This window comes from Cricetulus griseus, chromosome 3, assembly GCF_003668045.3.
Source record: "Cricetulus griseus strain 17A/GY chromosome 3, alternate assembly CriGri-PICRH-1.0, whole genome shotgun sequence".
Lineage (NCBI taxonomy): Eukaryota > Metazoa > Chordata > Mammalia > Rodentia > Cricetidae > Cricetulus > Cricetulus griseus.
Genome location: NC_048596.1, coordinates 228,901,072 through 228,918,585, shown reverse-complemented (window position 1 = coordinate 228,918,585; position 17,514 = coordinate 228,901,072). Strand labels below are relative to the sequence as shown.

At 43.6% G+C, this 17,514-nt stretch overlaps 1 protein-coding gene across 3 annotated transcripts in view; it reads left to right on the top strand.

Annotated features, from left to right (window-relative positions):
* Net1 (neuroepithelial cell transforming 1) overlaps positions 1-7,599 on the top strand; it is a 35,644-nt gene extending 28,045 nt beyond the window's left edge. For 2 of the 3 annotated variants that reach the window (XM_027405104.2, XM_027405105.1), the window contains 9 exons: positions 1,581-1,688; positions 2,257-2,424; positions 2,780-2,842; positions 3,144-3,240; positions 3,377-3,453; positions 4,039-4,296; positions 4,576-4,746; positions 5,151-5,337; positions 5,700-6,100. In XM_027405104.2, coding sequence (XP_027260905.1) covers positions 1,581-1,688; positions 2,257-2,424; positions 2,780-2,842; positions 3,144-3,240; positions 3,377-3,453; positions 4,039-4,296; positions 4,576-4,746; positions 5,151-5,337; positions 5,700-6,100 — 1,530 coding nt within the window. Of the gene's footprint in view, positions 1-1,580; positions 1,689-2,256; positions 2,425-2,779; positions 2,843-3,143; positions 3,241-3,376; positions 3,454-4,038; positions 4,297-4,575; positions 4,747-5,150; positions 5,338-5,699 lie in introns of all 3 variants that reach the window. The other variant, XM_027405103.2, reaches the window with a different exon arrangement.
* The last annotated feature ends 9,915 nt before the right edge of the window (positions 7,600-17,514 follow it).

Below are 17,514 nucleotides of genomic sequence, written 5' to 3'. Positions count from 1 at the left end.
TTCCTCTTCACTAAACTGACTTTTACTTTCTAACTCCCTGGGAGGTGCACCTTTCTAAAGACCTTCAAATGGAAATTAAATATTTAGTGATTTACTGGGAAGTGAAATTTTTATGCTTTGAACAGGGAAGAGGTGCTAACCTCTGCTTCCAGAAGCACAAGAGAGTCGTGGCAGCTGCTTTGTGTCTAGTTAATGTTGGCATATCTTGCTTTGTGAGGTAATTCTATCTCCACTCAAACAGGAGACTCTTTGTGCTGTCTTTACTAAATGGAAAGGAATGCCTCACGCTGCCCCTACACACGCTTGTGTCACTCAGTCTGCACAGATGTGTGGTGAAGGCATTCACACTTGTCCTCTGTCATACGGCGGGTACCATTTTACTACACATCTCAAAGGCTTCTGTTTCACTCATCGTGGTTTAATAGTTTAAGTTTTGCTTCAAAGTTAGTTATTTGGAGGAGGAAGGGAGTGGTTAACAACTCTATCTCTTACAGCCTCCAAAGTTGAAATCTCTTTGAAGTCTCTTCAGTCATTGCGTTCCTTTTTGGTGTGTGTATGCATCACTGTGTGCATCAGGAGCTTAGAAGCCACATTTTGCTTGGGCTGTTTAGCTCGCTTACATTTCTACCTATTTTGGAACTTGTCTCCCAGTTTGTTCCTAAATTTTAAGGGGAATTTTTATTCTCCTTTCTTTGAACGTAATTTGCTCTTGTCACAGCATTTTTTTTTTTTTTTTGCAAGGGGGGTTGTGTTCTTCAGTTACTTTTTAATTTATTGATGATCTTTTTTTGAGACAGGGTCTCTGTAGCCTTGGCTGGCCTAGAACTCCCTTTGTAGACAAAATTTGCCCTGAACTCAAAAGAGACTGCCTCCCAAGTGTTGGGTTAAAGGCATACACCACCATACCTGGCTTGGTGGTCTTAATATAATTTTAAATTATATATCCTTCTGAATTCTCGTCAGAATTGTTTTATCATGTATGATACTTAGCAAAGGCACTAACTGCAAAGTTTGTGATCTCCCTGCAGACCCACTTATCTAGAGTTCTTTATTTCAGTAACTGAAGTCATCTGATGATGTGTCCCAAGTGTCTGTCAGTGACTTTGTGAAGTTTTGAAATCCGTGAATGTTAATGCATGTTTGCTATGCTATTGCTATTTTAAGAGCTCTGCTGGTTCTTAGCCCAGACAAGGGAGGCTCTGGCTGTGCCATTACAAGAGCCAGAGCCAGGATTCTAGGCCTGTCCAAGCCTAGGAGTCCTCTGAACCTCTTCTCTGCCTGGCCTTGAGCACTTTTTGACCCATTTCAGTGTCAGGCATGTTTAAAGGTTATTCTCCAACTAAAGTAGTTAAGAGTGGAATCACCACAATGCTGGGGTGGGGACGAAACATTTGATTTTCTTAAGCTGTTGTTATCTGGTATTGTTCTAGTTTAATGTGAGGAACAACAGTCATTTTTGTAGTTCCTGTCTCCCTGTCTTATACAAACACTGTTTTGTAAGAGGGTTTAATTTTGTCTGGGCTTGTATGAAATCATTACACCTCAACACATATTTATTGTAATCTGGTTTTGTTTTCCAGGAGCCAAGTAATAAAAGAGTTCGGCCTCTAGCTCGGGTCACATCCTTGGCAAACTTAATCTCTCCCGTCAGAAATGGAGCAGTCAGGCGCTTTGGTCAAACCATACAGGTAAAAAGGGATGGCGGGATATACTTAGGACGCTTTTTATAGACGCCTAAAATTTGTTTTCCTTTGAGCTGTACAAACATGTTTGCGTTGTTATGCCAGTGTTTGGTTTTGGAATCTGCTGGTGGGGAATATCTTACCAGAGTAGTGTTTGTATAAGCCTTGTTCACTTGGATCCTTTGTCAAAGGCTCCTCTTAGACCATTTTCATTCCCCAAAACTAATTGGAGTTGATAAGTAGTTTTGCCTGTTAGATTAAAACTTAAATGAAGCCGGGCATTGGTGGTGCACACCTTTAATCCCATCCCAGCACTTGGGAGGCAGAGGCAGGTGGATCTCTGTGAGTTCGAGACCAGCCTGGTCTACAAGAGCTAGTTCCAGGACAGCCTCCAAAGCCACAGAGAAACCCTGTCTCGAAAAACCAAAAAAAAACTTAAATGATTGCTTTACATACTGAGAAATTCTCAAAAATGTGTTTCAATTTGTTGTAGTTTTTTTATTATTTTTTTTAATACAGGATAATTGTTGTTAGCCTCCAAATCTCATTTTCTCTTTCATTTGCCTCTTTAAAGTCCTTTACCCTTCGTGGTGACCACAGATCTCCAGCCTCTGCCCAGAAGTCATTCAGCAGGTCCACAGTCCCAACCCCCACCAAGAGAAGAAGTAGTGTGCTATGGTCAGAGATGCTAGATGTCAGTATGAAGGAGTCCTTGACCACTCGAGAGATCAAACGTCAAGAGGTATGCTGGCACTCGGTACCCAATCCGTATTTATTGACTTATTATACCAAGAAAGAAAAACTTTTTAAGTACATATCTTGCTAGAAGAAATAGAAACTATTGCCTAGTTTTTGGTTTTTGTTTTTTTTTTTTTTTCTTTAATCAACTATTCAAAGCCACCCAGTCTATAGCAATTCATCATGGGTGGTGGTCATCAGATTCAACCAGTCTAGTGGGTAAATAAATGATGGAAAAAATGCAAACTTACTTGGAAATTTTCAGACCAAGTCTCTTTTTAAAAGTTGTTCAAAACATTAAGTAAATATTAATTACATCATTTTCATTTCTGACTTCTGGTGTTTCTGGATGTTTTTAGGCAATATATGAATTGTCCCGAGGTGAGCAGGACTTAATTGAGGATCTCAAGCTTGCTAGAAAGGTCAGTGTCACTTTACATATGCCAGTCCTTAAAATGACATTTCACAGCTTCTCGGGGATGGTGTCTTAACCTTTGAAGTGGAAAATAAAAGTGTTTTTCTATTGAACACACCTTTGCCTCAAGATTGAAAGACAGCTTTTCAAATGTGACCACTAGTAAACTTTTAGGGGTGAATGTAACTGTAGCGCCCCTCCAGAATCTCTGTCCTTGCTGTGTAGTTACTAGGGTGCACTCAAGGACAGGTTGTGCAAGGGTTTCCTTTGCTCAGTCTTTGTGTGATATATTTCTTCCCCTCTGATAGGCCTACCATGACCCCATGTTAAAGTTGTCCATCATGTCAGAAGAGGAACTCACACATATATTTGGCGACTTGGACGCTTACATACCCCTGCATGAAGGTCAGCTTTGCTCTTAATATCCGTTCATTCCTGAATAAAACCAACACAAGTAATTTTAAGTTAATAAGAATGTGGTACTCACCAGGTCTTTTTAAATAATTGTATTGTTGCTCTTTTTTGCTCTTGTACACTTCAGATTTGTTGGCAAGAATAGGCGAAGCAACCAAGCCTGATGGGACAGTGGAACAGATCGGTCACATTCTCGTGAACTGGGTACGTAAGCAAGTCGTCATATGTAACAGGCAGTGCTGCAGCCTGTGATGTCACTCATAGCAGTTTGGTCACACCACTAAATTCTAAAAACATTGACACATTAAAAGTTATGATGGTAAGCACTTAAAATCCTGTAAAAAATACCGAGCTTGACTATGTTACAGACCTTCTTACAGCTAACATCCCTGATTGAGCAGGATTCCTATAATGCTATAATGCTGCTTATCCTCTTTTGCAGTCTCTCCATACATACTTGAGTGTCTACTGTGTGCCAGGCTCTGTTAAAGGAGAACTCCTGGGGACTCAGTAATGAAGGCTGTTTATGACTTCACAGGAGAGAGCAGGCCCACAGAGTATCAGGATTGTGAGGAGTATGATAGAATCAACTTGGGTGTCTGGGAACAAATAGCTAACATCATAGTGAGACTTGGAAATAGAAGTCATGAGTCTTCAGTTGGGCCAGGAAAATGTCCACAGCCTGCTAAACACACTTGTAGCTATACTGACTTTTGTGGTCTGTGCTCATCACTTGTTAATGCACCCAGTCATAACAGGATTGTGCCGTGTGTCGTCTTTACTCTCTAGTTACCACGCCTGAATGCCTACAAGGGCTACTGTAGTAACCAGCTGGCAGCCAAGGCTCTTCTGGATCAGAAGAAACAAGACCCAAGAGTCCAAGACTTCCTTCAGCGCTGTCTGGAGTCTCCCTTCAGTCGAAAACTAGATCTTTGGAGTTTCCTAGATATCCCTCGTAGTCGCCTCGTCAAATACCCTTTACTGTTAAAAGAAATCCTTAGACACACTCAAAAAGACCACCCTGATGTCCAGCTGCTGGAGGAAGCAGTAAGTCTCAGAAACATTAGAAAAGCATAGAATGCTCGGACCTGATGTCATCCAGAGACTGGGTTTAATCTGGTTCCTTCCTCTGTCTGGTGGCCTTGGCCCAGTCACCTAGTGTGGCTGGGACTGATTGCTCCCATGTATAATGAAGAGAGTGGCTGGATTGACTTCTAGAGTCCCTTCAGGCTTCAGATTCTGCCTTTGTGTGAATGTTTGCTCTGGAGGAAGCTTGATAATACAGCCGATGCTCCATCTGCTTTTGTTTTCTTTTATCATTTTTAGGTATTGATAATTCAAGGAGTTCTTTCTGATATAAACTTGAAGAAAGGTGAATCCGAGTGTCAGTATTACATCGACAAGCTGGAGTACCTGGACGAGAAGCAGAAGGACCCCAGGATCGAAGCGAGCAAGGTGCTCCTGTGCCATGGGGAGCTGAAGAATAAAAGTGGCCATGTGAGTGTATTCGAATATGAACCACAAGGAAGCCATTGCTTTCCTTTTCCCAGTCTGCTTAGTTTTCTACACATAAATTATGAGGCAGGTTTGTAAAAGTGCTTTGGTAAAGCAAGCACTTGATTTCTGTAGTTGCAGAATAAGAGGACTAAACGCCTCTGCCAGTCATCCTCATGTCCAGTTGTGAACAGCTGGTGCCTAATCTGGTAGTGTGGCCCAATGAAAGAAAAGAGCTTAGATAGCCTGAGCTTGAATGCTCCAAGCAAAACCTGCATAGCCTTGAGACCATTATTTTATGATGCCATTTATAAAGAGAAATCAGAATCTAAATGTCAAATCCAGTTCTTTAACAATTAAGTTACTTATTTAGGAAGTTTGGGATTTTTTTTTCTTCATTTCTGCAGAAACTGTATATTTTCCTGTTTCAAGACATCTTGGTTTTGACTCGGCCTGTCACACGAAATGAGCGTCACTCCTACCAGGTTTACCGGCAACCAATCCCAGTGCAGGAGCTGGTGCTGGAAGACCTACAGGATGGGGATGTGCGCATGGGTGGTTCCTTCCGAGGGGCTTTTGGCAACTCAGACAAAGGTAAGATATAAATTCTAGAATAGTTACACAAAGGAGCCAGAGTAGATGGGGAAAAAAGGGTTGAAGCAGAATTGCCACACATTTGAAGCCAACCGGGGCTACAAAGTAAGACACACACATACCCATCTCAAAAACAACACCAAAGAGAAGAAACAAGTGTACTTAAATGAAATTAGAGTTGACCCTTAAGAATTTTAAGAATAAAACCATTCCCCAGTCATGGATTGCCACAAAAGGGAGTTGATAGGGACCTCTGGCTAGTGACTGTCTTTAAGAGAGTGTGTATGTCACTTAAGTACTAGAACTTTCCTTAAGACTGTATGAGCACGTTCTTAGTCTTGATTCCTTTTTTCTTCCTTCAGCTAAAAATATCTTTAGAGTCCGCTTCCAAGACCCCTCTCCAGGCCAGTCCCACACACTGCAAGCCAATGACGTGTTCCATAAGCAGCAGTGGTTCAACTGTATTCGTACTGCCATTGCCCCTTTCCAGCGGGCTGCCAGCCCCCTAGAGCTGCAGGGCTTACCAGAGCTCCACGAAGAGTGTGAGAACAACCCCAGTGCTGGGAATCTCCCAGCCCAGCGAAGGTCATCCATGGCTCCCGGGTTTACACAGGGAGATGATGAAAGTGCACTGGAATGTGGCTCCAGTGTACAGACAGCAGAAGACACCAAGAGCATGAAGGCACATCGAGTGCAGCCTGGCTTACGAAGAGCAAGGGACAAAGCCCAGTCAGGTGGCAACAGGAAAGAGACTCTGGTGTAAATGTGTTCTCTGGTGGAAGGCTGTTTATTTATAAATTTGTACAGTTTTTATTTTTCTTGTAATGGGAGCATCCTAGGGTTACTCTGTACCAGCTGTAATGTGTTCATGGTTTGGGTTTCTCTCTCTCTCTTTCTCTTCCTCCTCCCTCCCCCCCTTGTTATTGTTGTCGTCGTCATTGTTGTTAATGGCAGCTAAAGATATACAGATTACTGTTAAATTGCAGACTTTAAAGAGGTATTTTCATAGACTATTTGGAACATACCCACCTGGTATTTTTTATCAGAAGGAATATGTGTGAAACCAGCGTTGTCCTGACTGGGTTCACCATGACTTTCCAATTCCAAACAAATGTGATATTTGCAGTATTTCCCAAACTTAAAGTTTTGTTAATGCTGAAATTCTATCAGTGTTCCTTGTTAAACCTCAAATGATGAATGAAATTTTAATAATGACATCTACAATCTACATGGAAGATTTTTGAGTTTGAAATACTTCAATTTACAGTGAAGCACCACTTCATTGGAAAACAACCATAAAACTCAGTGTGTTTTCCATTTTTATCAACTGGAATGCCTTAGATCAGTTTTTCACTGCACATTCCTCATTTTTCATTCATTTATTCTGCCAACTATTTAATTTTTTATTGTAAAGTAGTTTTTAGAATTTTCTTTTATTTTTTTACGTTGATGCCTTTTTTAAATTGGCATGTCCTTAAAGTTTTTCTTCCTGATTTTGTGTGTGTGTGTGTGTGTGTGTGTGTGTGTGTGTGTGTGTATGTGTGTGTTAATCGTATTAGTTTTACTAAGTGAAACCAAGCCATACTGTTGAGCCAATTAAGAAAACTGCAGTTTTTACAGTGTATCATGTCAGGGTAGTGAAGACCCATGAGATGACTTAGTATATTCTAGACTACTGGAAGAAACCACATGAAGGACTTTGGTGAAAGTTTTTGTGTTGTCTAGAAAGCAAGAGAGAAGGCAGGAGACTGGAATAGTGAAGAGAAGGGAAGGGAAAAGGGAGTTTGTCTAAGGTAAAAATGTCTGGTTGATCCAGAGGAGTGGAGACAGGAAAGCCTGACTTGAGGGTATGTAGGAAGTTGTAGAAGGCCAGAGGGGGTGGGAACTATATTTGCTTTGGTTTCTCATGCCTGCAAATACTGAATTTGAAAAGAAACCGTAAAATGTGTTGGAAATTTGAACATATTAGGTTAATTCTGATTGGTTTTCTTCATTAAAAAAAATGAAGCTGGTGATTCTTCACTCCAAAATGTTTGTGTTAGAAATGGGGTCATGCTCTTTAAAGGAGGGAGGAGGACTGAGATCCCGTGTCAGCCCAGATTTATACTGGCCATCAGTTCAAGTCATTGTTACCCATCGTGTGAAATATATCTCCAGTGAAAATGAAAATTGGAAAAGGCTGTAAATAGATCAATCAAGTGATTTCTTTGTATAAATGAATTATACAATTAAAAAAAAGCACACACATAATAACCCAAAACATTTCTTGCCTGGTTGATATTGGAGGGGAGGAGGGCATCCACTGGAACATGAGGGTTTAGCTTATGTTAATATCTGTCCTCTTGCATTGCTTTTTAGCTGCTTAGCTGCTTCCGGTGAGTTCTCTTACTATAAGGATGATCCCTTCCTAGGTGCTCAGCACTCTGTCAGGATATGTGAACACAAAGTGGTAATGAAAACCAGTTATCCAGCAGCAGTTGTAATCACAGCATCACCAGGTCACCCAGCAATCAATTAAAAGACATTTTATTGACCTGATGGGTGTTGGGTAATTTCTGGGCTACCTAAGTCTGTTTTGTGTTTAATGTTTTGAGAATGCAGATCCAACACAATACTTATTTTCAGATGTTAAGCTAAGATGATAGCTTAGCCTACAAACCTATTGTCCCTTTGTCCAGAGAACCTAGTTCCCATAAGAGTAATATACTAGAATATGAATCTCCCAAGATCTGGAAGAAGCTAGAATTTCTGAATACAGATTTTTAATTTCTACACATCTAAGCCACCTCCAGTCAGCCACAAGACACAGACCTTGTGTGCATATGGTGTTCTAGTTTGCTTCTCTGTCCCTATGATCAGTACCATGATCAAAAGCAACTTGGGGCTCCTTACAAGTTACAGTCCACCATCATGGGAAGCCAGGCCAGGAGGCCACATCTCCTGGAGGCAGGTATTGAAGCAGAAGACATGGAGGAATAATGTTTGCTTACTGGCTTGGTTCCATGGTTTGCTCATCCTGCTTTCTTACATAACCCAGGCCACCTGCTCAGATAGCGCCACACACAGTTGGCTGGCCTCTCCCACATCCATCATTAATCAAGAAGTGCCCGACAAGCTAGATCTGATGTCAACAGTTCTTTAGTCGAAGTTCCCTCTTCCCAGGTGACTATAGTTTGTGTCGAGTTGACAGAAGCTAACTAGCACATGGATTCACATATGCAGTGATAACTTAAAATCACTTAGGACCTGTTTATCTTGGTCATTTCTCCAAGAAAACATGTAGCCATACATACACACAACAAGAGCCTTGGGATTCCCCAGAATCCCTCTGAACTCACATTCAAATCTGCCCATGTCTGTCCTAGTAGGACTCTGGGAACCTATAGAGAGAGGATTTGTTTTTCCCATGGTTTCTCAAAGCATGGTCCTTCACTTTATTAATAATTGTTTGAAATATATCATCTTCCACAGACATTCCTGGCCTTTAAGTCATTTGTGACACATTCGACTGTTCTAGATAGAATTTTCTGCAACATAGCGTAAAAATAGAAAGACATTTTTCTTATTTTGTGAAACTGAATTTGATACCAATGTCCTCCCTCTGCTTTTGCAGCAGGTGGGCTGCTCAGGGTGACAAATGTGGATCTGAAGCTCTCCCTGACCACCATGAGCCACAATCTGGCAACTACAAGGGTAGTTACTGTCATGAAGAGCAGGAACTGATTTAAAAGATCTGGATACAGCTGAGCATCAGGACGAAATCACAATGAGTGAGAACACATCAATGCCCACAGCTTCATGATTCTTTTAAAAATGAATTTGGGACCCAGAAGATGGCTCAGTGAGGAAAGGCACCTGCCACCAAGCCTGACAACCTCAGTTTTAATGTAGCTTATGAATAAAGGCAAACAGTGCACAGCGTGGAAGCAGTCCTGCTGAGGCTGAGCCTGAGTTGAGTCCCAAGAAAACTAAAACAGTTTCTTCAACAAAACAGAGATGGGGGTGGGTGGAAAAGAGAAGGAAATGGGCAGTAAATAGAAGACTTAAGAAACATGAATTACAATGCATTAGCCTTATCTGGAGCTAAATCAAATTCTTGAAACATTGAGGGGTTTCGGTATAACCCTGTATTCTCTGAGTCTTTCACTGTCAGAGTCAACAAGCCTGGCAAGGTGGTTTCCTGATCCCATCAAACACTGGCCACTGATGGAGACCAAACAATGGAGATTAGGGCCCCAAAGTTCTGCAGCTGCCTGGTGTCCCTCCAGACCCTGCACTCTCCCCAGCCTGTCCTGCTGTGTAAAGTCCGTGGCAAGTTTCCATTGTGAGGTCCCTCCCAACACTACTCCACTGTGTCCAAATAGATAACCAGCAAATGGCCTAATGGTGAGCCCCATCCTGGGCACAAGCTGCAGAGACAAGCATATCCCACCCGGGATCTCCTCTGCTGCCACCTCTCAAGACTTAGGTGTTAGCCTCCAAAATCTGTGCGTCTTCCTCTTCCATTAATCTTGAGCCTTTCAGCTACACTTCCATCCCATTTGTGTCCAAGTGCCCAACTCCTGCATACTAACTCTCCAGCTACCTCTACACTTAGTGGAAACTCACCACAACTCCCAATCCAGAAGCCTTCCAAAGTCAGTTCCTCAGCTCCAGGCTTCCAGAAGCATTCTTTGTGGGAAGCTGTCTTCTTTTTTGTGCCCGCATATTCTGAGTTCTTCCTCGCAGCACCTTTTCTTGGCTCCTTTTGTGAACTTATCTCTTGGTATCCAGTTTGATAGCCTTACGAAAAGGGCCTTTACAGGGTGATTCGGGTCATTACTTAAAAGCTTATGAGCCAATGAGCTGGCTCAGTGAGCAAAGACTTCTGCTGTCAAGCTTGACCTGAATTTGATCCCTAAGACCATCATGGTGGAAGAAGAGAACCCACTCCCACAAGTGGTAGGTATGCGTACACAGCACGCGCGCGCGCGCGCGCGCACACACACACACACACACACACACACACACACACACACACACACACACATATTTAAATTTTCAAATTGAAAAAAGCTTGTAATAAGAGTTTGGGAAGATAGCTAAGACAGAAAAGTGCTTGTCATGCAAGCATGGAGTTCATATCCCCAGTGTCCATGTAAAAAGGCCAGGTGGTGGTATACATGATTGAGCACAGGAGAGGAGGAGACAGGAGAATCCATGATGCTCACTGGCCAGCCAGCCTAGCCTAACTGGTATTCCCGGGCCCCAATGAAAGAGTCTACCTTGTAAAATTAGGTGAACCATTCCTGAGAGAAAATACCCCAAATTGATTCCTGGTCTAGACACACACACACACACACACAGTTTGAAGGAGTTAGTTTGTTCACTTTTGTCTCTCCTGCTATGTGCTTATTCTCATGTGGAGGCATCTTGAAAGCACACAGTAGCCTTTCCAGAGCTTTAGGTCTGTATGCACTTGTCAACAGCCTCCAGAATGATAAAAAACAAATTTGTGTTCTTTATAAATTATACAGTCTCTGGCATTTTGTAACAGCAATACAAATGAACTGAGTAAATGTATAAATTGTAGGGCATCTAGACAATATTATTCAGCACTAAAAAGAAATGAGCTAGCAAGATAAGAAAGCACACACAGAAACATAAATTGTGTGACATATCAGAGGTCTGAAGCCAACTGGAAAAGGTTACTGACAGATTTCAATAATATCACACAGCAGACGGGGCAAAACTATGGAGACAGTAGATAAGTGGTTGTTTGGAAAGGGAAGGGGACTAAGAGAATGGGAGATTTATAGAACAGTGACAGTGTACATGATTCATTTGCAATGGTTGACATAGAACTTGTCGCATTGGTCAAAGCACATGGGACACTCTTCACTGAGTATACCCTCATGTAAACCATGGACTCTAGGTAACGCTGATGAAATAAGATCAATCCCTTCCATAGAGCCTAGGAGGCTGTGCCTATATGTGGGCAGGAGCATACAGTAATTCCCTATACTTGGTACACAACTCAGCTGTGATTCTAAACCTGTTCTTGAAACATAATCGTGTGTGTGTGTGTGTGTGTGTGTGTGTGTGTGTGTGTGTGTGTGTGTGTCTCCTTGTCCCCAGATGGATGCCGAGTATCTTCCTCTATCACTCCATCTTATTTTCTCAGAAATGATCTTTCATTGAAAATGAAGCTCTCTGACTTGCCGGTCTGGGTTGCCAGCAAGCCCCATGTGTCACCTGTCTGTGCCCCTCCTGCACTGGGATTGCAGACATCTGTCACCACTCCTTTTGCATGGGTGTTGGGGATTGAACTCATGTCCCCATACTTGTACAATGAACATTTTACCCACTGAGCCACTTCCTCAGCCCCCAGAAGACAGTCTATTCAGACTCAAAAACCATGTCTGTATTCCCCTCAACTACTACCCACAAGCTTGAATAAGACTGTATAAGCTCTATAGGCAGAAGTTGAGTGTCAGTGCTCAGCGAAGGTGACCTGAGCCTGGATGTCTAGGTCCCAGCCCTCACTCTCTCATGGCTCCCAAGAGAACTATGTCCAGAGGATCAAGACCCCAGGGCCTAACCCAGGCAAAGCGTCTGAGAGAACAGCCAGCAGTCACTGGTCATCCCTCCATGTACACAAATCTGACTGGACTTGTTCTTCAAGGCAGAGGACAGAACAACCAGAGGAGGGGAGAAGACAGGTTTCCTGAGAGTTTCCAAACAGCATCCCATCTGGGTGAGGACTCGTGACCCCTTTTATCCTCCTCCAGTGACGTCTAACAGGAGTTGGGCTGTTTCTGTTTCTGGCTGAACTGTTCTGACAGCTTTTATTTCTGCTCTTGTGTCTCCCTTCTCTTCTCTGCCTGTGAGGAGAGAGGGAGGCAGCCATCTCGCTGAGGTCAAGGGCACCCTTCGGGACTGTACTAGATCAGCACACAGCCCTGTCCCACAGTAAGAGGCCTGCATGATGAGGTCATGAGCCAGCAGTCTGTCTGTCTGTGGTTGGATGCATCTTTTCCCTCCAGGCCTCTCTCTCAGCACTTCAAACCTCACCTGTCAGTTGAATGTGACTTGGGAGGTTGGCATCAGGACCAGGCCTCTCTGCACACATGGAAAGTGCTGCAGGGCTGGAAAAAAAAAAAAAAAGGCTGCCTGTTATCTGACATTGTTTACCTCTGCCAACCTCAGAGTGCAGGCCTGCTGGCCCCACATCTCCCCACCCAAAGCTCAGGCCTGAACAAGTCTTTGTCCTGAGGGATTGCCAGGTGTGAGCTCAGCTCTCCGCACTCCAGCTCCCCACCCTGGGGGCCATGGATATTCTGTGAAGAATAAGGTTGAGGAAAGCAATGTAAATAAATCATGAGGGAGAGAGAAGCAGGTAAGGCTGGGCTGGCTCCAGACAACAGGGAAGTAGGTGTGGGGCAGCAGACCATGGGCTGCATTTGCTTCTCCTTTTCTGTCTCATCTCAGATGTGTGTTAAGTGCCCTCAGTACACAGAACAGAGGGAAGAGGTTCAGTGGAGTCACTTCCCTGAAGAAATGTATAAGCAAAGACAGCAACAAAGCAGGCCACAAGGCAAGCCTTGAGCAGGCTCACAGATTGCCTATTAGAATGAGAACACAACATGTTATTTCCCCATCCAACCAAAGGCATGTAGAATTTGCACTTCTGAGGTGGCTGGAATCCAAAACTGCTTTTAAACTGTCTGGTCCCAGCAGGCCTGTGAGTCCCACGTGTCCTTTTCAGACCTCCACTGGTCCCAGCAGGTAGAGGCCTCTTCCAAAACAAAGGAAAATAATTCTTGGGCCTATAAATACATATATATGCACTCCCTCTCTGAGAGCAAGTGGGGAGGGGTCCCAAATTATGGAATTACATTTGCCTCCAGCCAAGGAGCATGAGATTGTCATTTCCACAATGGAAACTGTTTTTGACATTCTCTTTTGTTCTAACATGACAGGCAGGTCCACCACGGTGGAATCACTCCAGAATTTTCTAATGAAGTTCTGGTTTGCAATAACAGACAAGAGCAGCTGCTGGCTTCACAGGATGATAAATGTATCATTGGAGATGATTCTAGAGTCAGAGACTGGTTACTTCAGTCAGGCTCAGGGCAGTGATGGTCCTATAGTTTTTCTCATTCTGTTGCTCCAGCTTGGAAAGCCATCCATATCACTTCTCTCCTTCCCACTGTCCAGTGATCTGCCTATCCCTCAGCACCCAACTGATCCTTGCTCTTCTGAAACCGCCTTCCCCCGAGTGTGCTGCAGAGCCAGTCACTGCCTATGCTGGCCCCTTCTCGCCCTGCCAAGGTCTCCATTGCTACACCTATGGTCTTACTTTTCAGGCAAGGCATTGCTTCTACTAGTCTACAAGTTTTTAAGTCTTTCTGAATCTCCACCTTAATATTTTTCCTGACTTTGAGAATACGTTTAGAGTTGTTCCTTGAACGAACCACAAAGGCAAAATGATTTTAGCTGTGCTTTAACAGAAGTTTACATCCTAAAGAGCAAGTTGGCCAAAGACTCAGCCTTTCATACCTGAGATGACCTCATATAACCAGCCTTCACAATGACCCCCAAGGAGCCCAGCTCCAGAGACTTGTGCATCCCCACAATGCACTGGGGCTAACACATTAGAACAAGACCAACAACACATGGTGAAGTGACAGTGTGATTCCTGAGGCCAGGTCATTAAAAAAGTGTTACCACTCTTGCTTTAATTCTCTACTCTGAAGGAAGCCATCATGTTATGAAGACACTCAAGCTGCTCTATGGACAGGTCTGTGCCAGGAGAAACCAAGGCCTACAGCCGACAGCCAGTACACACCCCTGTGAGAAGGCCCAGCCAAACCTTCAGGTGATGGCGCCCCACCCACTGGTGGCTCAGCTGCTGCTCATGGAAGCTGTTAAGATGGAACCACTCCACGCTGTGTTAGAGAAACAGTGTGTTTATTATCGCTTTAAGCCATGAGACTTTTTGTGATGTTGATTATAATATATGTGTGTGTGCTAACAATCCATATCCTAAAGACCATGCCAGGCTGTACCTGTGGTGGCAGAACTGTAGAAAGCCAAACCATCAGTCTCCTAATATACAAGCCAAACCAGATGAAATGAACAAGAAATAAATCTCAAGACAAGACACAGAGGCCTTGTCTCCTGAGGCCCGAAACAGAGGAACAGGCCGCACACACATCTATTGAGTGTTGCTCATGGCCTAAATCCTGAGACCCAAATCCTCTGGAGCTAAATCTTATATCCCAGGGAACACGGGCAATTAACCTGACCTGAAATTTCCCAATTGTACTCAATCTGTCTTCATTTTATAATAAGGAGCAGACCTTGAAGGGAGTCAGTTTGTCCCTGGATGTATAGCTCCTGAGAGCCAGTGAAGCCGCCTCTTGTTCCTGCCTAGTGGAGTCTATTTTCTGTTGCTGTGTTACATACCATAACCAATGCAACTAGAGGAGGAAAGAGTCTATTTCAGCTTACAGTTTGCAATCTACCATGAAAGGAGGGCAGGACAGGAACTCAAAACAAGAACCTAGAGGCAGGAACTGAAGTAGAGCACATGGGGGAACATTGCTTACTGGCTTGCTCCCTCTGGCTTGTTCAGCTACCTTTCTCATACACTCCAGGCCCACCTGCCCAGGGACAGTACCACCCATAGTGTGCTGGGCCCTCCCACATCAATTGAGAAAATGCCTCACAGACACACCCACGGGTCAATCTGATGGAGGTCAAGTTGAGGACTGAGGCTACCTATTACAGTGAGCCTCTTTTTCCTCCACCTTCCTTTCTCCCTTGCTCCTCTATTCTTCTCTCTCCCTCTCTGTTTCTTTGCTGCCTACCTCTCTCTAAAAGCAGAGCAGTCTGGTCATTCTAACCCTCAGTGTGCAGCAACAATACAAAGTCCTTCTCATCAGGCAAGTGGTAGCCACATGGCCATGTGGGAAGACTGAAGAGGCTCTTCTCAGAGAGACATCCTTGACATTCATCTTCAGATCCTAAAATCCCTAGTCATCAACCCCTACTCCCGCCTCAATAAGCCATGTGTCATAGTTTCCTTTCTATGGCTGTGACAAAATACACTAACAAAAAGCACCTTTGGGGAGAAAGGTTTATTTGACTTACAATTCCAAATTGTACTCTAATTGTGGGGAACTCAAAGCATCTAGTCACCTCACATCTAAACACAGAGATAAAACAAATGTATGCCTTCTTAGTATCCAACTGATGTTCTCTTCTCTTATGCAATCCAGGTCCTGAAACTGGGACTGGGACTTTCTATTTGTAGGGTAGTATCTTTCCACACCATGAAAGTCATCAAGACAATCCCCCACAAGCCCTGTATCAAGTTGACAATTGAAACCAACCACCCCACTGTATGTTTACTCCAGAAGTTAGAAATAAGCTTCCCTAAAAGTGACCCAACAGTGATATCTCAGACTCTTCAAGGCCCTGCTTGGTGCTAGTCTTGGCCTGAGATGGTCAGTGACTACTGTGGCAAAACCTCAACAATTCACCCAAGTTTCCAACTCTTCAGGGAGTCCATGGTGTCATGTCTGCTTGCTAGAGTATCCCCCAACCAGGACTTGTTGTAGGGAAGGAGCATAGGAGTCAGTTGGGGGCATGATGACTGGTAGGAGCCTGTGATCATTTTCATTATTTCTTATTTTAATTCTTTTGTGTTTGTCAATGTACATTTTTAAATTTTTTTATTCATTTTACATACCAACTACAGTTCCTCCTCCCCTCCTCCCACTCCCTGCCCCATCTACCCCCAACCTACCCATATCCATTCCTCAGAAAGGGTAAGGCCTTCCATGAGGAGTCAACGAAGCCTGGCACATTCAACTGAGGCAGTACTAGGCCCTCCCCCTATGATGCCTTGCTCATTTTAATTCTATGCATTGCCCAAATGCCAACTTATGTCTATAAGTATAATTGTCCTTATTACTACATAGCAAGAAAATTGATACTTTCTCTGAACTTTGAAATTAGTGTTGGAATAATGTGACCTAAACTCATAGATGAGATATTCTCAACATGTACTTTGGGAAACCAGGAGGGTACCTAGAGGACATGTCAAAGGGATTGACAGTGACTTCATCCCCCTCAAGGGTCTGTAATGGAGACACATGTGACTTACATGTCCAGATGTCATAGACAGAGACAGCAAAGTGGGATTTCAAATATAAGCTTAAATGTGAAGTCCCAATGCTGTGAGCTCTACTCTGGGTGACCAAAATGACTCTGAGTTCCCACTGGCACCTCAGGTTGAAAAGCTATGGGGAAAATTCCTTTAGCCTCACCAGATGACTCACCTAGAAAAGGCCAGCGAGCCAGCTCATTCCAAGTTCTTGTTCATTTTAGAAATAAATTTATGCCAGCCCTTGACTACTTCTTCCTGGATTCTTCTACACATGATTTGATTTTTCAACATATTTTATTCATTGTGGGGAGGCTGGGTGCATATGGGCACCAATGAGTGGTCAACCTTCAGGAACTGATTCTCTCCTTCCATCGTGTAGGTCCCAGGAATTGAACTGAGGTCATCAGGCTTGGCAATGGCTGCTTTTACTCTAAGCCATCTCACCAGACCTTATTTGAATTTTTTTAAGGTGCACCACTGCTAAAATGTTTAATATCTGAAGTGGGGGAGTTGTATATACAAAACTAAGGGAATTCACATAAACTTAAGCAAACTTCTTTGGTTGCTCAGGTCACATATGAGAGATGAAGGGACTGCAAGAATTTCAGTCAAGATCGCCTTTTCCTGTACAATGGCTCCTCCAGGTCTCCTGTGGTGTGCTCAGTTTCTTCTATTCTCTGGGTTTACTGATTCCCTCTACCTCACACCCTCTTTCTGCTCCCACCTTCCTAACCCAGAGACTTCTTCCCCTAGAGATATTAACCCATACAACTAAATATGGGCCTAAAACACTGGCTCAGCTGTAGACTCCTGTCATGTGAAGATCCTGGGCCTCCAGGGATAGTCATGGCCCCTGTGTGTGCCTGTCCTTCAGGATCCCTCTGGGAAAGCTTGCAGTTCACTTGGCCCTAGGCCAAGGTTGAGGTCACGACTCCTTTGGGGGTTGAATGACCCTTGCACATGGGTCACATATCAGATATCCTGCATATTTACACTGTGATTCATAACGGTAGCAAAAT